This window comes from Amphiprion ocellaris, chromosome 8 (assembly GCF_022539595.1).
Source record: "Amphiprion ocellaris isolate individual 3 ecotype Okinawa chromosome 8, ASM2253959v1, whole genome shotgun sequence".
Taxonomy (NCBI): domain Eukaryota; kingdom Metazoa; phylum Chordata; class Actinopteri; family Pomacentridae; genus Amphiprion; species Amphiprion ocellaris.
In genome coordinates, this window is record NC_072773.1 from 25,238,748 (window position 1) to 25,254,987 (window position 16,240).

Sequence of the window (16,240 nt, forward strand, 5' to 3'; positions counted from 1 at the left end):
TGTCAGGGGGCTATTGCCTTTCTTAGTATTTAAAAGAATAATTGACTATTTCAACTAGTACTTACAAAAGCAGAGGTTGTAACAATATGTGCATATATGAAGAAAAAAAACTCTACTCTTTATCTGTGGTATTTATTGTCCATTACACATTTTTTGACATCAACTTTAGAACTCAGGCCAAATTCATTACCTATTGCAGTTTCTTAGCAACACAAATTTAAAAATGGTTATTAAATTACATTTTTTTGACCAGGTTTTTCTTGTGCACAATGGGATTCAGGGAAAGTTGACAAAACAAGAACAGAACAACTGAAATTGCAAAAGAGGAAAAGCACAAAATTACTTTATAGCTTTAGATGGTGTTTTTAGATTTCCTTGGTGGGAAAATTTGCAAAACAAAAGTGAAATTTAAATAAGGACAAAAAAAAAGCATCTGCTTCAGCTGGGAAAGAATTCTTATTATTTCACCTTGGAAGACAGCCCTGTCAGGCACAGCTGACAAATGAACTGCCTTAATTGTGTTGATCATTTTAGCTTATGTTTACTCATGGCTGGCACTAAAACTAATTTGGAATACAAAACTCAATCATCAACATATTAAAGCAGTGCAAACAGAAGTGCACCATAATTTCTAATTCTCTGTGATTTTGATTCTACCATGCTGCGTGTGTATTTTTTTTTTCAGAACTAGAAAAAGCATGATTGACATACTAAATTTTTAAATTGGTCTGCTAACTGACATGCTTCTGCCAAATTTGTGCACAAAATGTGCAAGGTTCTATTTGCATGTGCATATGCATACATCTGCCTTACTCATTTATAGACAGTGTTCTTAATCACAGTCACTGCAAATTCATACACCTTTTCTATCCGTTTCTCCTGGAAAGACGCAGTCCAGTGCAGAATGAAAGGGAAAAAAAACTAAATTGGCATTAAATGTGACAAATGCTTTTCAGTTTAAAATTTAAGGTCAAAATAAAGGGCTTCTTATGTGTCATTACTGCATTAAAAAAATAATACAAGTGTGAAGAAAAAGGCACTGCTTGCAGGAATCTGCAGGTGACAGAAAAGACAGAAGCCAGTGTTCTTACAAGGAGGGGAAATTTTATTTATAACACATGGTGCTGACAGGGAATCTCCAGCTCAGCGTCTATATTACAAGGTTGATCTGCAAGGCTGCGCATGTACTGTACGGTATTTGGAAACCAAGATTGCAGTGGCACTATAAACACACGCTTGAAACAACAGACTTCGTCCCTTTTTTTCTTTTTTTTCTTATTTTTTTTTTTACAAAATGGTACAAACAACAATACAAAATATTTGTGCTGTTGACAATTTACAAAAAAAGTCTTTGACTCAATAACTGTGCAATAATTTTTTCATTTTTTTTTCTCCTCCATTTGAAGCTATGCGAGTATGGTACACCAGAATCCCTTCTGGACTGCAGCCTCCGTCATGCGGGCTGCGACACTTTTTGAAATGTTGTATGATTACTGTAACAGAACTCATCTGTCCATTATAAAAAGACACATGCATAAAGCTCCAATTGTACAGTTACAGTTTGTCTAACTTTGTTTAGCTTCGAGCAAATACTACACTATGTACACTTGGACTTGAATAATATTCGGAGAACTCATATGAAACACTGCTGTCTGTTTTTGAGATTCCGGCCATAGCAGGACAAAAGTTTGGCTTCTATTGGAGGCTCCCGTCATGTACGTGTCCATGGTCAGGCAGTGTCCAGAGTGAGACCAAATATCCTTTAACTAACACCAGACTGGTAGAAGAGCCAGGCAGAAGTCAGGCTTGGACTACAGCAGTGCAATAGTTCTTCCTTCATTCTCATTTGCTAATTCTTCCCTCATTTTAGAAAGGGAAAGTCAATAAGACAAGTGGACGAAACAAGTAATGATAAATCTTCCCTCATTTCTCTTTACAAATTGCATTTAAATGGACTGTCAAATCTGGCCAATTCCACTGATGATTAGCTGCTGTGTAGTTGTGAGTCATTGATAACATTCAGTATCATAATGGCATTGCATTATGTATGTACGCATGACACAGTTATAAAGGTCAGTTACCTTGTGTAAAGTGTGTGCGGGGCCTCCGGTTCTGTTCGGCCCTGAATATGGCCTGAATGTCTCGTTCCATGAAGCATGTCTTAATGCTGTGAACACCGGATGGCCGTCAGTAATGTCGCAACTCCGCAGCTGAATTAGAACAACGCTGAACGAGCTCATATAATATAGAACACTCACATATATACAGTAAGGCCTAGAGGAGTGAGTGTGTGGTGGACTGTACAAGTTGGTCTGATGTGGAACGTTTTCACCAAGATGAAGCAAAACTTGAACAGCGACATGAATATGGCTGTAAGCTCATACAGAATCCCATCGATTCTCTTAAATGCACATGGCTTTTTGTGAAATAGAATTTACCAAGTATTTGTTTGAAACAAAATGATAGCAGGAAAAAAAGACCACACAGAAACAGATAAATCAAGTCACCAAATGTATAAAAAAGCTTCTGTATATACAACATTTATGTCAGAAATAATCACAAATAGCAGAAAGTAACAGCTGTGTTTATTTTGTGAGGATATTCTGTAGGCTGAGAAGGAGTCGCATAGATAAGAGCTTATCCAGCAGTAAGCTGTGGTAAGAAACTCCTTCTCTTTGTGTCTGAGCTGACAGCTGTCCTGAATATCGCCACTTTCAGGTTCTACAATGCAAGGGGCAATTTACAGCCATCTAGCCATGAATCTAAATCTACAGATTGCTACCCTGTTAACCTTATTAATTACACTTTGATGTTCTTTTAATTGTTTCTAGTTCAAACACCCTCTCATCTTTACTTCTTTTCATTTGTACTTAACAGCTAAAATTTCCCATTTATCTCATCACAAGTCAGTTCCTTTCTATCCCCTCTGAAAGTAAACTTACTTTTTCACATTGGAATTATTTTTACCATTTGCATTGCCGTTTATTAAAATTGAAGATCATTTTTATCCCCGAACAGTCAGGAACAGTTGAGAAGCAGCAGGAGAGAGAAGAGTACAAGTGGTGGATCCTTTTCATCACATCTTCTGAAGAACATCGTTATGGAGATTCCCTCCAAGCATTCATCACAATGGAGCAAATTAATTAATTCATAATTAATAAAAGATCTAGTCTATCCGCATCAACTTTAAGCTAGCCACCACTGACGAGTGTTTCAATGGGCATTCAGGAGATAAGGAATGATTAAATCTTTCTGTCATTCACCAGAATCTCCCTGGTCCCTCTGTGAAATGTTTTGCATATTTAAATAATTTAATAGACAGACGAAAGCCCCCCCCAGTTCTCTGTACGCAGTTCCGGGGGCCTGAAATGTGATCACAAAAGCCCACGGGTAGTGCTGCTTTTTCATTAAGTCACAACAAAACTGTCTTTCAAAATGTCTGTCTTGGAGAAAGCATTATTACTGAAGCTTTTAGTTTTGCTTTTCTGCTTTGATAAAGTGCAGAACTTCATACAGACTTCTTTGCTCCAACTTCTTTTCAAAACCTCTTGAACTAGAAGCCAAAAAATTTCAGGAGAAAATTTCCGATGAATGAAATGCTGCCTGAAGAGAGACAGATTGCGAAGGCGCTAAGTCCCTGGCTGAGGCTCAATTCCCCCCAGTTTCTGTGACAGGGACCAGCACTGAAGTTTGTATCTTAAAAGTTGGTCGAGAAACAACAGGGAATCAACAAAAGAAAACAAAGAGAGAAAGGGACTCGTGTGAGCTCACAATTCTGTATATGACATTATCAGAGCTATTTCAAGTCTTTTAGTGCCTTCTTCTCCTTCATATTTGAACAGTTTATATAGTTTTGGTGACACTTTTAACACACAATAACTGGTGTCATGTTAATTAACCTTTGGGTGTTGGAATACACATGCAGACCTTAATACTCTTAAAGGCAAAGTCTCCTTAAATAACCCTCATTGCACTTCATACACGATAAAATTATAGAGATACTGTAACACATAGGACTTAAAATTAGAACCTATTAAGTTTTAGGTTCGAACACAGAGAGCTCAAAACAAACACAGCTGCTATTGAAGCCACAATAAACAAGGAGACACAATGCATTTCTTCTCTAAGACAGTCCCATTATGTGTTTTTGTGATTTCGGTAACCACATTCAAGTTGGCTGTTATTTAGGAGCACAGATATGCCTGACTTGAAAAGTTAATGATTTGTCCATAACTTACAGACACACTGTAGGCCTATATACAGTCCGTCTACATAAAGCGCCCTCGTAAACCAGTCACTGCTCCTCTGAAACCAGCACTGACATCTCCCGCAGCTACCACAGCCCAGCAGGACGGGAGAAATGACAAGGGAGGTCTGGATTAAAGGGTCAGGGGTCCTATGGGGGCCTGTGAGCCCAGAAAATGGCAACCAATCCTGAGTTAGCGGGAGTCTGCTAAAATACGCACCACTGAAGGCACTTTTTAAACAACAGTGCTTCTGTTCTAAGTAATTCAAGTTCAAGAAAGAATAAACCAGGGTTCTCCGCGCAGGTAGAACTTTCATATCTATGTTCTTGTTCTTATTTTCCTTTTTGTTTGCCTCAGACAAAACAAGCAGCTCAACCTAAAGCTTCTTCGGAGAGGCAGGCAGGGGCTGACAGCGAGGGAAAAGAGAATACCCTCAGGAATAGGGAACAGCTTGAATCAAAGGGGAGTGAGGACAGGGGGGAAAAAAGCTACACAAAATTAAGCATAAACAAAAATCTGACAAAAGTAACTGAAACCTACAGCTAGTGGTGAAACTTAAAATGAAACAAAAGCACAAGAGATTGAGAATGCACACTACGAGAAGCCTGCGAATCAGAGCTTCCATTTCAGTCTTAGACAGGCTTAGAGCAGGAGACGGTTGAGAAGAGCACCCGAAACCGACTCATGGCACTGGTCCTCTGTGGTGGGTAACTTGATTGGTTGGTTGGACAGTCAGTTGGTCAGTGTGAACATGTCAGAGTTAACGTGTGTTCAGTTAGGGTGGTAGTAGCCCCGTGGAACAGAGCATGGCAGGCCAGCTGACGGGACGAGGGTGCGTGTGCATGTGTGACCGGACAAATTTAATCATCATCCCCTCCTCCGTACATGTCGGCCAGCTTCTTGAAGCGGGGGCCCCAGTCGTTGAGGTAGTCATAGTCCTGGTCCCCCGTGCTGGAGGAGTTGAGGGAGCTGACGGAGCCGGCGGTGGAGCCGCTGCCCTCGTAGTCAAACACCAGCAGGGAGTCGTACGGAGGAGCTGTGGGGTCGTTGTCTGCCGCTCGCAGACCCTGAAGCGGACAGGAAGGAGGCAGTGGTCATTTATTACATGTAAATAAGGCAGGTTGATGAGTGATAAAGAAGCAACAAATTACTGAAGATTTAGTCATTGCATGCATCTATTATTGATGAGAAGTAATCTCCATAACTATTAAACTGTCCTTTGCTTGTAAATTGGAATTTATTGCACAGAATGTTCCCATTTATAGTGTTTTTGTGTGTACAGTACTGCACAATTAAATTATTATCAGGCATTTAATCATGTAGCCGGAGTTAATTTTGCCTACTGTACATACGGGTGGGAACTTTATTCTATAAAAGTGCATAATATTTTGCAAAATTATAAATGGTAAATGGTCTGCACATATATAGTGCCTCTCTACTATAGTGGTACCCAAAGCGCTTTACAATGTTCTGCTCATTCACACACCAATGGCACTAGGGCTTCCATGCAAAGTGTCTACACCTTGGGAGCAACTTCAGGTTCAGTGTCTTGCCCAAGGACACTTCAACATGTGGAGGGGATTGAACCACCAACCTTGCAATTAGTTGACAACCCGCTCTACCACCTGAGCCACATGAAGTGATCACGCTTACCCTTGAAGAACAAAACCTGGTCTCTAAATTCCCCTGATGACAGTGTAATTGGGCATCCACAAAACACACTGAGACAACTGTGATCCACAAATAATCCAACACATGACTCACAGGACCAAAAGATCTGCTGATAATGTCCCAGTGCTAGACAACACAGGACTCCCTGCCCATGTCATGAAACGTTAGACCAGTTTTGGCAGGTAGTTTAATTGTTGTGACTCACTGGTGTCACAGGCATAGATCAGTTTTGTTTTTTTTTAGCATTATAATTAGTACTATTGTCTACTTTCCAAATTTGTACGGTACTATGCAAGGAAAACTACTGAAAATACATCATCTTAAAACTTGGGGTCTTGACAATGCAGAGCAGCAAATAATTAGATAGTAACTCAATACTACTCCAGAGTTTTGACACTGAATATTTACAAAATTCTTTGAAAAATTTTGCACAAAAAGTACATAGTTTACGTAAAATCTTAAAGATGTTTGGGTTCAGATGTGCAACACAAATAGCTGCATTAAACCACCATTACAAGCTTCATAAGGGTCGACTCTTTCTGTAAAGCTCAGTTGGTTGAAATTCTGGACTACATGTAGAAGAGGATGTGCAAGTGCATGTGTTTTTGGATCAAAGCTTCCCTTTTACATGCCGTCACTCTAACTGCATAAATTAATGTTTGATGTATATAGATACATACATTAGGATCTTTTTCTTTCGAAGTGTGATCAAAACCACAAGTCCATGAATAAGATGTGAGTTATTTTTTTATGTTTTCCACTAAAGCTCAATCTTTCACTCTTTTCTAAGAATGACAAATTAGGACCATTGACCTGAAGGTGAGGCAGGTGAAGAGAATGGATTTCATCCACTTCAGTGAAATAACAAAGAGATGCTATGGATAGAAACCTAAAAACCCTCAACCCCTGTGGGTACAGAGTGTGGCAAAAACACCATGTGTTTGCTGTGTTTGCGTTTTACCAGCCTGCTGGAGCGAGATCAGGTAAGTGCATGTGTAAAAGAGAGGGATAGAGAGAGAGAGAGATGAAAAGGGAGAGAGAGAGGAAGGAGAAAGAGAGTCAAGGCTGGATGGATCAAAGCTGAACAGCTGCCAACACCTCTCGAGTGTGAATGTGTTGTCACGAGTCTGTCAATCAGCATTTTCTCGCATCGGTGTGTCGGTGTTAGAGTTGTGTGCGTGACAGTGCATGTTTGGGTGTGTGTGTGTGTGTGTGTGTGTGTGTGTGTGTGTGTGTGAATAAACCTGGTACAGTGAGAGTAGCTGTAAAGTAAAACAAAACTTGTTGTTCCCATCACCATACTAGAGTTTTACATATTGAACAGCATCCAGAAATGAGTAATCACATTAAATGTCAGATCGATGGAAAGTGAAAGTGAGAAGCCGGCTCACTGCAGGAGAAACAATCTAATGACTGCTGAGCCCTTGTGCATGCAGGATGTAATGCCTTTTTGTGGCTGCTGTGTGTGTGTGTGTAGGTGTGTGTCTGTGTGTATAAATTCACCTCATGGATGAAGTCCCCAATGTCTCCAGGGTGGGGCACGACAGGTCTGATGGGGTACTGGGACTCGGGGATGATGGGACGTTCATCCACCCTGCGGACACCAGGCGGCTTGCTGATGATGTGCTCTAGGGAGTCGGGCTGCTGCAGCTGGCTCAGGTCATAGTCCTACACAGCCACAAGGGTTATAGAGATGTGAGCAGGGCAGAGGTCAACACTGAAAGTATGTACTGTATATATGTGTGTGTCTCTCAGGATCTCACTTGGTCCTCTTCTCCTCCTCCCTCCTCGTCATATTTGAGGATGTTGTCTCTGACATCGTCCTCGGGGTCAATAAGCAGCTGCTTCGTCTGCCGCTCCTTTTCTCTGCGCTTGATCCACACCACGAACAACAGCACCATGCCTGCAGTGATACACACAACAATGTTATGAACCTTTAGCATATGCTACAACAACCTGTATTAAAACTAACATAAAAAAAATAACAACTGACAATGAGGCACTACTTTACACTTTGCTCATTAATGAAAGAGTTACAGCCTCACTGGCAGCTTTGTCTTTAGGCACAGCAGAGCTTTGAGCTGAAAGCTGCAGTTGGCATGCTAAAATGTCAATGTATAATTACCATGTTCACCATCTTAGTTAAGCATGCTAGCACTGTAACATGCTAATTAGCGTTAAAATATCTGATGCTGACGGCAATGTCATTAGTACTGCAGATGTTTGTCTGTAAACCAAAGGACTGAACAAACAATTTCTGACCTGAGGATAGTGATCGAGACAGTCTTCCTTGAGGCGGACATGAATGTGTGAACCAAAAAGACCCAACACCTTGCGCTCATGTTTTTCTGACATTAACCGCTGGGTTAAAAAGTGTGTGATTTTGATACCGAGAGACAACCACCATAACCTTTTCCTATCAGATCACACAATAGCAGTGCCAGACGAGAGGCCAGTACTATGAATCATGACACGCAACCCTTTTTTGGTCTCTAGTTTGAAGGCCTTGTTAGTCTTGTGATGGAAATTTCTAAATCAAATGCTTCAGAATGCTTAGTCATTGCACGTATAAATGTAATGCTCATGTAACATCTGTACTATGACTAATCTCGTGATCCTGCCACAGGCTTGACCTGCGCAGGACCCTCAGTTTACTGCTGCAACACTTAAATGTGTCTCTGTCAACTTTGTTCTACCTCCAAGCAAGGGCAAGAGAATGATATGTAAAGAGGACCCAGAGGTTATATCATCTTCAAGGATGCTGTTTTGGCTATCAGCTAAGGACAATGACTAACTTGTGTCCTAATAACCTTGACTGTATAAAACCCCTTTTTTACTTGTCTCTCTTATTAAACTCAGCTCATTCTGAACTGCTTGTGTCCATTTGTGCAAATGCTGAATTAAACCTGCAGGCATACAAACTTTTTGACTTCAAGCTTTATTCAACAGAAATTGCCAGGATAGTCTCTCTGTTTCTCAGATTTTTTTTTCAGGAATATTTCATTTATTGATATAGCTTGAGTTTTTTTTTCATAGTTTTGTGTGGGTTTTTTATGTAACTTATTTGTGTGGTGTTTTTGTGTCATATCTGAGCAGACATATTAAAAGTTGATGTGCTGTACTTTATCAAATAAGCTATGAAACTGTCTCACTGCGAATCTTGAATTGGGAGTTACGGCCCTTATGAAATAATGGATGACTCATATGCAATATAATATCTCAAGGTATGTTTGTAAACATCTTACAGCTTCAGGTGAATTTATCTATAGGACTTGCCTATGTGGACACAGGAAAAAAGTAAGGCAGTCACATGAATCACTGGCAACACAGATACCAGCAGATATTTACCCTGCCAGGAAAAGGAGACAAAACTCTCCTTGTCCAAAGATGCTGGAGAGGATTCCAGCAGTCGAGGCAGTCATCAATTATACAAACTATTGCTCATGTTGTTGTATTACAGCCTGGTGAATGTTTAATGGCTGTGCCCTGAACGGTACTGTTGTGAAAGAAGGACAAACCTAAGCCAGTCACAGGCAACTTGAACTTTTTCCATTGTAAATGTGTGTGTTTGGGACATGTTTGAGAGCAGCGACCTGTCAGGGACTGAATGCAGTACGAAGAGCTCAAACTCACTGAGCAGTATGATGATGCAGATGAGGATGGAGATGATGGCTCCGGTTCCCAGGCCAGCGGCTGCCACGGCCCCGAGAGTGGTGCAGTCTCCGTTTTCATCGCAGGGACACACCTTCACTTTGATGACTGACCTGTTGGACAAAGGAGGGTTCCCCGAGTCTGACACAATTACAGGGACCTCGTACACTCCAGGCTCCAAATATACCTGGTACCGCAGACCCAGACGGGCGTAATCACCTGTGTAGAGTGAAGAGGAAAGAAAAAAGTTAAGAGATATCACTATGAGTCACATTTATTATTCCAAAAGTAATTTTCTATCTAAATGATGACAGATTTTGAGCAAAATCTTAATTAAAATGCTTGTTTTAAACATATCAATATACTGGATAGCTTGGCGTAAGAATGTCCTGATCCAGTCTCAAGGACTGCAATCATGACTGATCAAAGCATTTTGTAATTGATCAATATATATGCCTGAACCCACAGAGCAAGCCATAAGGTGACAGTGGTAAGAAAAAACTCCCTTTTAAAGGGAAGAAACCTTGAGCAGAACCCAGCTCTTTATGTGGGGGGACTCATCTGCCTGCTGGCCACAAAGGCAGCTGAGGTACATATGTCACTGGGACAAAGGAAAACTCTTCTATTTGATCGCTGTATGTCTTAAACTGGTGAGATCTGGCCAGAGACCATTAAGCAACACAGAAGTCTTTGTCATGGTGGCCCATTGCTAAAGCTGAAGCCCAACAGTGCTCTCTGCTAGCCCACACTGAACTGTCCTTAGTCCGAGTGGCCACCACCTCAGAAGGCTCACCTGGTGAAACAACCAGGTACTATAGCCAATATACAATACGTTTTCTGATGTGCATATACAGAATCCATTTTTTTACTTGTCTTTTGGAGCTTGTGGAGTTATGATACACCCTATACATTCCATACTACAGTTTAAAAATTGCGCTACTGGAGCTTTACAACAAGGTAAGTGACCGCCTACAGCATTAAGGAACAGCTGATGCAGAAAACCAAATTTTCCTTCTTCAGTTGTCAAGCTTATACATTGGATTGAGTTTATTAACATCAATGTGTTTGAAATGTGTATTGTCAGGAAAATGGTGCTGGATTGGCACTCAGTATCAGCAGATACTAAATATTAAATGACTCATCAGATAGGGGGCAAAATAATTTGATAGGGACATTTCTGCCTTGGAGTGTTTATATTCTTATCCCTCATATGATTTATTTACTTTTTAAAGAAGGTTTTCACTCGTCCAAATAAAAAAAGTAATTTATTTATCTTTTTAATTTGAACTAAAAAATTGTAAATTTGGACAACAGATGTATGATTACAAGAAATATACTAAATATTGGCCATGTAAAAAGTCAGCCACTGTATTTTAAATCAGCCCATTCATAGTCATAATTTAATAGCACAAACCCTCACAATTCAAATAGTGTCACACAGAAGAACAGCACATTTTTACCTTTTCCTCTAGGGAATCATGCAAGTTAAATAACTATGTACTTGACACTATTTTTAGTTGAGTCCAATAGGCAAAATACTTGTAAGCTTTTGGTCTTTTTTTAGTTAAAATGAGTTAGATGTTAAGGGATTAAATAGTGGTGGCTGACGATGTGGACTAGAGCTTTACTAAGTTTTGTTACATATCGAAAACATCAGATTTTTCCTTTTTCATTTCACTTCTACAGTGACACTTCCTCACCGCTGAGCCGAGAAATCGTCCAGTTGCGTCGGATGCTGGTGGGAAAGTTGGGCAGCTCGAAGACGAAAGGTCCAGCGTTGGGGTCCGTGTCAGCATCAGCGGCAGTGATGTTGACACCGTTGACGTTCTTGTTGATCCTCTCACAGATCTGAGACTCCTTTGGTATGAGGGCTGGGGGGTTGTCATTAATATCTATCAGATAGATCTGCAGTGTGCCGGTGCCGCTGGCAGCAGGGGAGCCTGGGAGCAGGAGGAGGGAAGAAAAAATAATATCATGACAGGAGGAAAAGATGACAAGAGAAGATGTGTGCAGTGAAAGGGACGATTGAGAGGGAAGAGAGAGGAGCTGAAGGCTGACAGAGGAGAGGGAAATAATGAAAAGGGATAAAAAGAGAAATACAAAAAAGGAAAGAGGGGAGGTGAAAGGAGCATTGTTCATTCACAATGATGATGTTAGAGGTAGGGATACTTTAGAGCTGGAGGAGAATTTCCACCGTTGACAGAAATACTTTTGACAGTTGTGCTTTCCAATTCCTCTTTTAGCCTTACAGCCAAATCAAACCCATCACAGTCGATCCAGATGCAGGCACAGCACATCCAATCGCCTGGAGAGGGCCTAGGTACAATAATGATGACTGTAACACAATCAAACAAGTCCTTGTCTGTGTGCATTCACACAATACTACGCGAGTCATCTATGAGTTTGGACATAAAGGCACGTCTGCTTGCAATATTAACAATGTATTTCTGAAAGGTAGCAGGATCGTCTCACTGCATACAGTCCTCCACTATGACATACACAGTCGCTTAAGTCCCTGTTAAAACACACATTGTCTGCATATGTGCTTATATGTTAAGAGGAAATCTCCATTGCACGCATACTGGACACAAATTACCTCCTTGTTCACAGATAATCGAGCGCTCTTGAAAATGATTTACTCTGCTTTCATGACCATTAAGAAGATCTCCAGAGCCCCTGATTCCTATATTGTTACCTGAACTTCTGGCGGTCGTAGCAGTGCATGCGATAACAGCCTGTCACATAATTTATGTCATTTATTCAACAGAGGCAATATACAAAATTTGAAGTGTGTTAGATTTAGCAAGAAGATAATTTTTGTTACCTGTTCAATACTGAGTTTATTTGCTTTCAGAGTCTGCTGAACAAACAGCTATTACAGCTGTACTGGTTTAATATATCTGTACACAGCTTTAGTAGCAATAACATTTTACACAGATGTGCAGATGTGGCTCATCAGACAACTATTAAAGAGGTGAAATTAATAGCTCGAGGCCTTACACCTGAGTCCATAAGTCTGTGGAAACTGTTAAAGCAATTGTAGAAATCTGGAGTGATGCTACTGTGGGCATCCCATTGCAGGTGCTGGTTAAACCACAATACTGTCAACCCTGGACTGCAATAACATGCACTGGTGCACACAGAGACACTCACACATGCATCTGCAGACGCAATCCCGAACTCTTTGCATTGATTGAACACAGCAACAGACCATCAACAACAATATTTATAGAGAATTGGGAATAGAAAATAGACACTTCAAACAATCAGGGAGCGAGATATCTGAGCAGAGAGAAGAATGCATGAATACGTAAGTGAAGTATGAAAATGTGGCACAGAAAAATCGGAAAAAAAGGGAAGCTTAGCCAGTATAAAGCTCAGAGCTGTTTATTGAGTGTGTGTCAGGGGGTGACGACCCTTAGCTGCCTCCAATTACGAGTCATTTCCTTGTCATGCCCCACCGGCTGAGCCATCGCATGGAATCAAACGACCCCAGGGCCCATCTCTGGGATGAGATAAGGACGATGTAATTTACAGAGATTTATGCAAAGCTTACAGATCTGCCAATTAAATGTGGCAACAGAGCAAGACATTCACCACCAGAAGAGTAAAACACAGTTGAAAACAGGGGCCCCCGGAAGTGAGTCTGCTCACAGTTGAAAAAAATTTGGAGGCTTAAAACGGTTGCACAACTGCACAGTGAGACCAAAAGAGCAGGTAACATGATAGAAATGTTGCCGAACAAAATGTAAAAAAGCTGTTAATGCAATAAGTTGTTAAAAGAAAATATAACATCAGATTAACAGTGTAAAATTTTTAAATGACACCCTCATTATCGCATAAGGGTGGGAAAACTACTTTTAGTTCGAGGTCTTGATAGTATGAACTCAAAACTCTGCGTTTTGTCACTGTGACAACACATCATTTTCTTTAGGTAAACTACAAAGACATCATCATTTATATTATCATTACATAAGTTATAAATCACACCCTTTTGTAAGCCATACACACCAGGTTCCATAAAAAATCTTGAATAACAACAACAACAGCCAAAAGTTATAATAAAAATAAAACAAAACAGTTTCTGAAAGCTTTAAACACACATTTCCAAGTTTTTTTTTTTTAAAAGGCCAATCTCATGTGATTGTCACTAATTAAACATTATCCAACAGTTTTACGCTGGTGGCTTTTTATATATATATATATATATATATATATATATATATATATATATATATATATATATATATATATATATATATATATATATATATATATATATATATATATATATATATATATATATATATATATTTTTTTTTTTTTTTTGCACATGCTATACAGACACAGCTTAACGTACAATATGGAATTCCAATTTAACACATGTACATGCTGCACCGTAAAAACACGTGGTTCATAAACACACAGGTTCAAACACACTTGCACACACACACAGAGGATTTCCCATTCTGCCGGTTTGTTAATCCCAGCCATGTATGGGAGACATGTGGAAGCAGCTTGCCACAGCTGATAGGAGAATTATGTGGGTTTTAACCAGCTAAATAAATAATTATGTTTGTGTAAATTCCTCAAAAGGATTTGTATTAACTCCCTTTTTTTGATGGTGGATGAGAGATGCAAGGCATGGTGAAAAGACTTGTGGCAAGCTTACCATATGCTCTTTGAAGAGCACATAAACATAAACAATACCATAGGTGTTTTAAAAGGAAAATGTGTCAGAGGGGTCTGAGGCAGTCAGAATTTCTCGAGGGGAGGGGGGGGTGGCATAAAAAGTAGACTTCTCACCATGCTGTCACCACCTCTCCATGTCCCATCCTACTATCCTTACTGTCTCACAGTACTTCTTACCATAATCCCTCTCATGTTGTGACATCTGGCACTCCAGCAACACCCGCAGTCACACTGATGCACACAAATAAGCAGACGCACACATAACCTGAGCTGCTAGCAGACCAACCTAGTAGGTAGTAACATGCCTGTCTAAACTGTGCACTTTACAAAGTTCAGGCCAAGAAAAAATGATAGGTTATTCAAGGAAATTGGTAAAATATAGTAATTATAAAGAAGGCCAGGAAATTACAGGGAGCGAAAAGGCCCAAACAACAGGAGCATGTTAACCTCTAATCCTGCAGCTTCTTCCTCACCATCCACACAGCGTCTCGGTGCCCGACACTGCCAGTCACCACAAATAACTGCACAGAAACGCACACACACACACACACACAAACATGCTCCCACAAATGTGCTGCAAATGAGTGCATTCACACATGCTAACACCTATAAATACACCAATGTTTCAAAGCCAGCTCAAATTCAGGTAAACACACCAGTGCACTGCACGTTACAGATAAGGCAATTTGGGAGGGGGAATAGCATTCGCTTTTGTTTTTTTTGTTTTTGTTTTTTTACTTGAGAAAATACAGTCACTTGTACTTGGGGGAAAAAAGGGAACTTATTTGTTTGCTGTGATTGAGTGTGTGCTTGGTTAAGCTCGAGTTTCAACTTTGATGCAGAACAAATAATATAAGGAAAAAGGAAATGATGAGGAAGGGAAGGAGAAGGCAGGCTTGGACAGAAGATAGCAGAGGAGAGGATCAACCAGTTTTCTCTAACTCAGCTGGATCGCTCTTTAATGGTGTGTGAATCCTATAAATCCACACAAATGTCCCCATTTTTGTTAATGGTAGATGTATATTATATACTCAATTTAAAAGAAAAGAGTTTTAGGATGTAGTCAGAATCTTAGCTCATAAGTTTAGACAATATTATCTTAATGTCATTTTAAAATTAGAAGCTTTCCAGGGTTCTTAACTTCCATTTAGATGGACATTACATTGTAGAAATAGTCACTTTTCTGATAAAAAATCATAGAGTATGAAAAGTTGTAGCTTGATAGTACATTTACATGAGTAAAATTATAATAATAGTGAAAGAATTTATAATATTGATATTGCTGTTATGTCAACTGTGCTAAAGCATGAAGTAGTGAGCACAGAAACAGAAAGGATCAAAAATAGGACACAGGAAGCAGAAACCTTGATCTCTGATCTTAAATGAAAGTAAATGTCCAGTGCAACATGTACAGTAAAAAAGGCTCTTACCATTGTCTGTTGCCAGAAATGTGGCTTCGTATATATTGTTTTTAACGTAGACGGACTCCCGGTCAAGCATCGCCGTGGTTACTATCTGACCGTTGGTTCTGTTGATGGACAACCAGTCCGCTGGGTCGTTCAGCTTTGAATACCTAAAGACACACAAGGACAGATCGATGGAGAAGTTAGCGTTGGCGTTTCCATGTTTACAAGCAATTATAAATTTTCTCCTGTGCCTGTGCATACATAGATTGCCTGCAAATACACACACACACAAAATCACAACAGCTTGACCTTCACACAGTTTAATTCTTCATTGACTTCTTCTCCAGAGCCTGCAGTCTACAGTCAATTTCACCTCATTTTTCATTCCTGTGTACCAGGCATTGAAGTCAATTACCTCCCTAGTTAAGCACTGCTGCAACTGCCTCTGTGTGTGTGTGTGTGTGTGTGTGTGTGTGTGTGTGTGTGTGTGTGTGTGTGTGTGTGTGTGTGTGTGTTGTGCATCCACATTTTCGAGGAAGTGTTTGCTTAAGCAGGGGGAAGGCTGAACTGCAT

General features: G+C 40.1%; 1 protein-coding gene across 1 annotated transcript in view; it reads right to left on the reverse strand.

Moving 5' to 3' along the window:
- Positions 1–1,084: 1,084 nt before the first annotated feature.
- The window catches only part of LOC111574184 (cadherin-4-like), a 232,095-nt gene continuing 216,939 nt past the window's right edge, over positions 1,085–16,240 (reverse strand). Inside the window, exons 12-17 of the mRNA XM_023278621.3 lie at positions 15,692–15,834; positions 11,270–11,509; positions 9,552–9,788; positions 7,682–7,821; positions 7,422–7,586; positions 1,085–5,314 (exon numbers count right to left, since the gene is read on the reverse strand). Coding sequence (XP_023134389.2) covers positions 5,108–5,314; positions 7,422–7,586; positions 7,682–7,821; positions 9,552–9,788; positions 11,270–11,509; positions 15,692–15,834 — 1,132 coding nt within the window. The 3' untranslated portion in view covers positions 1,085–5,107. The remainder of the gene's footprint in view (positions 5,315–7,421; positions 7,587–7,681; positions 7,822–9,551; positions 9,789–11,269; positions 11,510–15,691; positions 15,835–16,240) is intronic.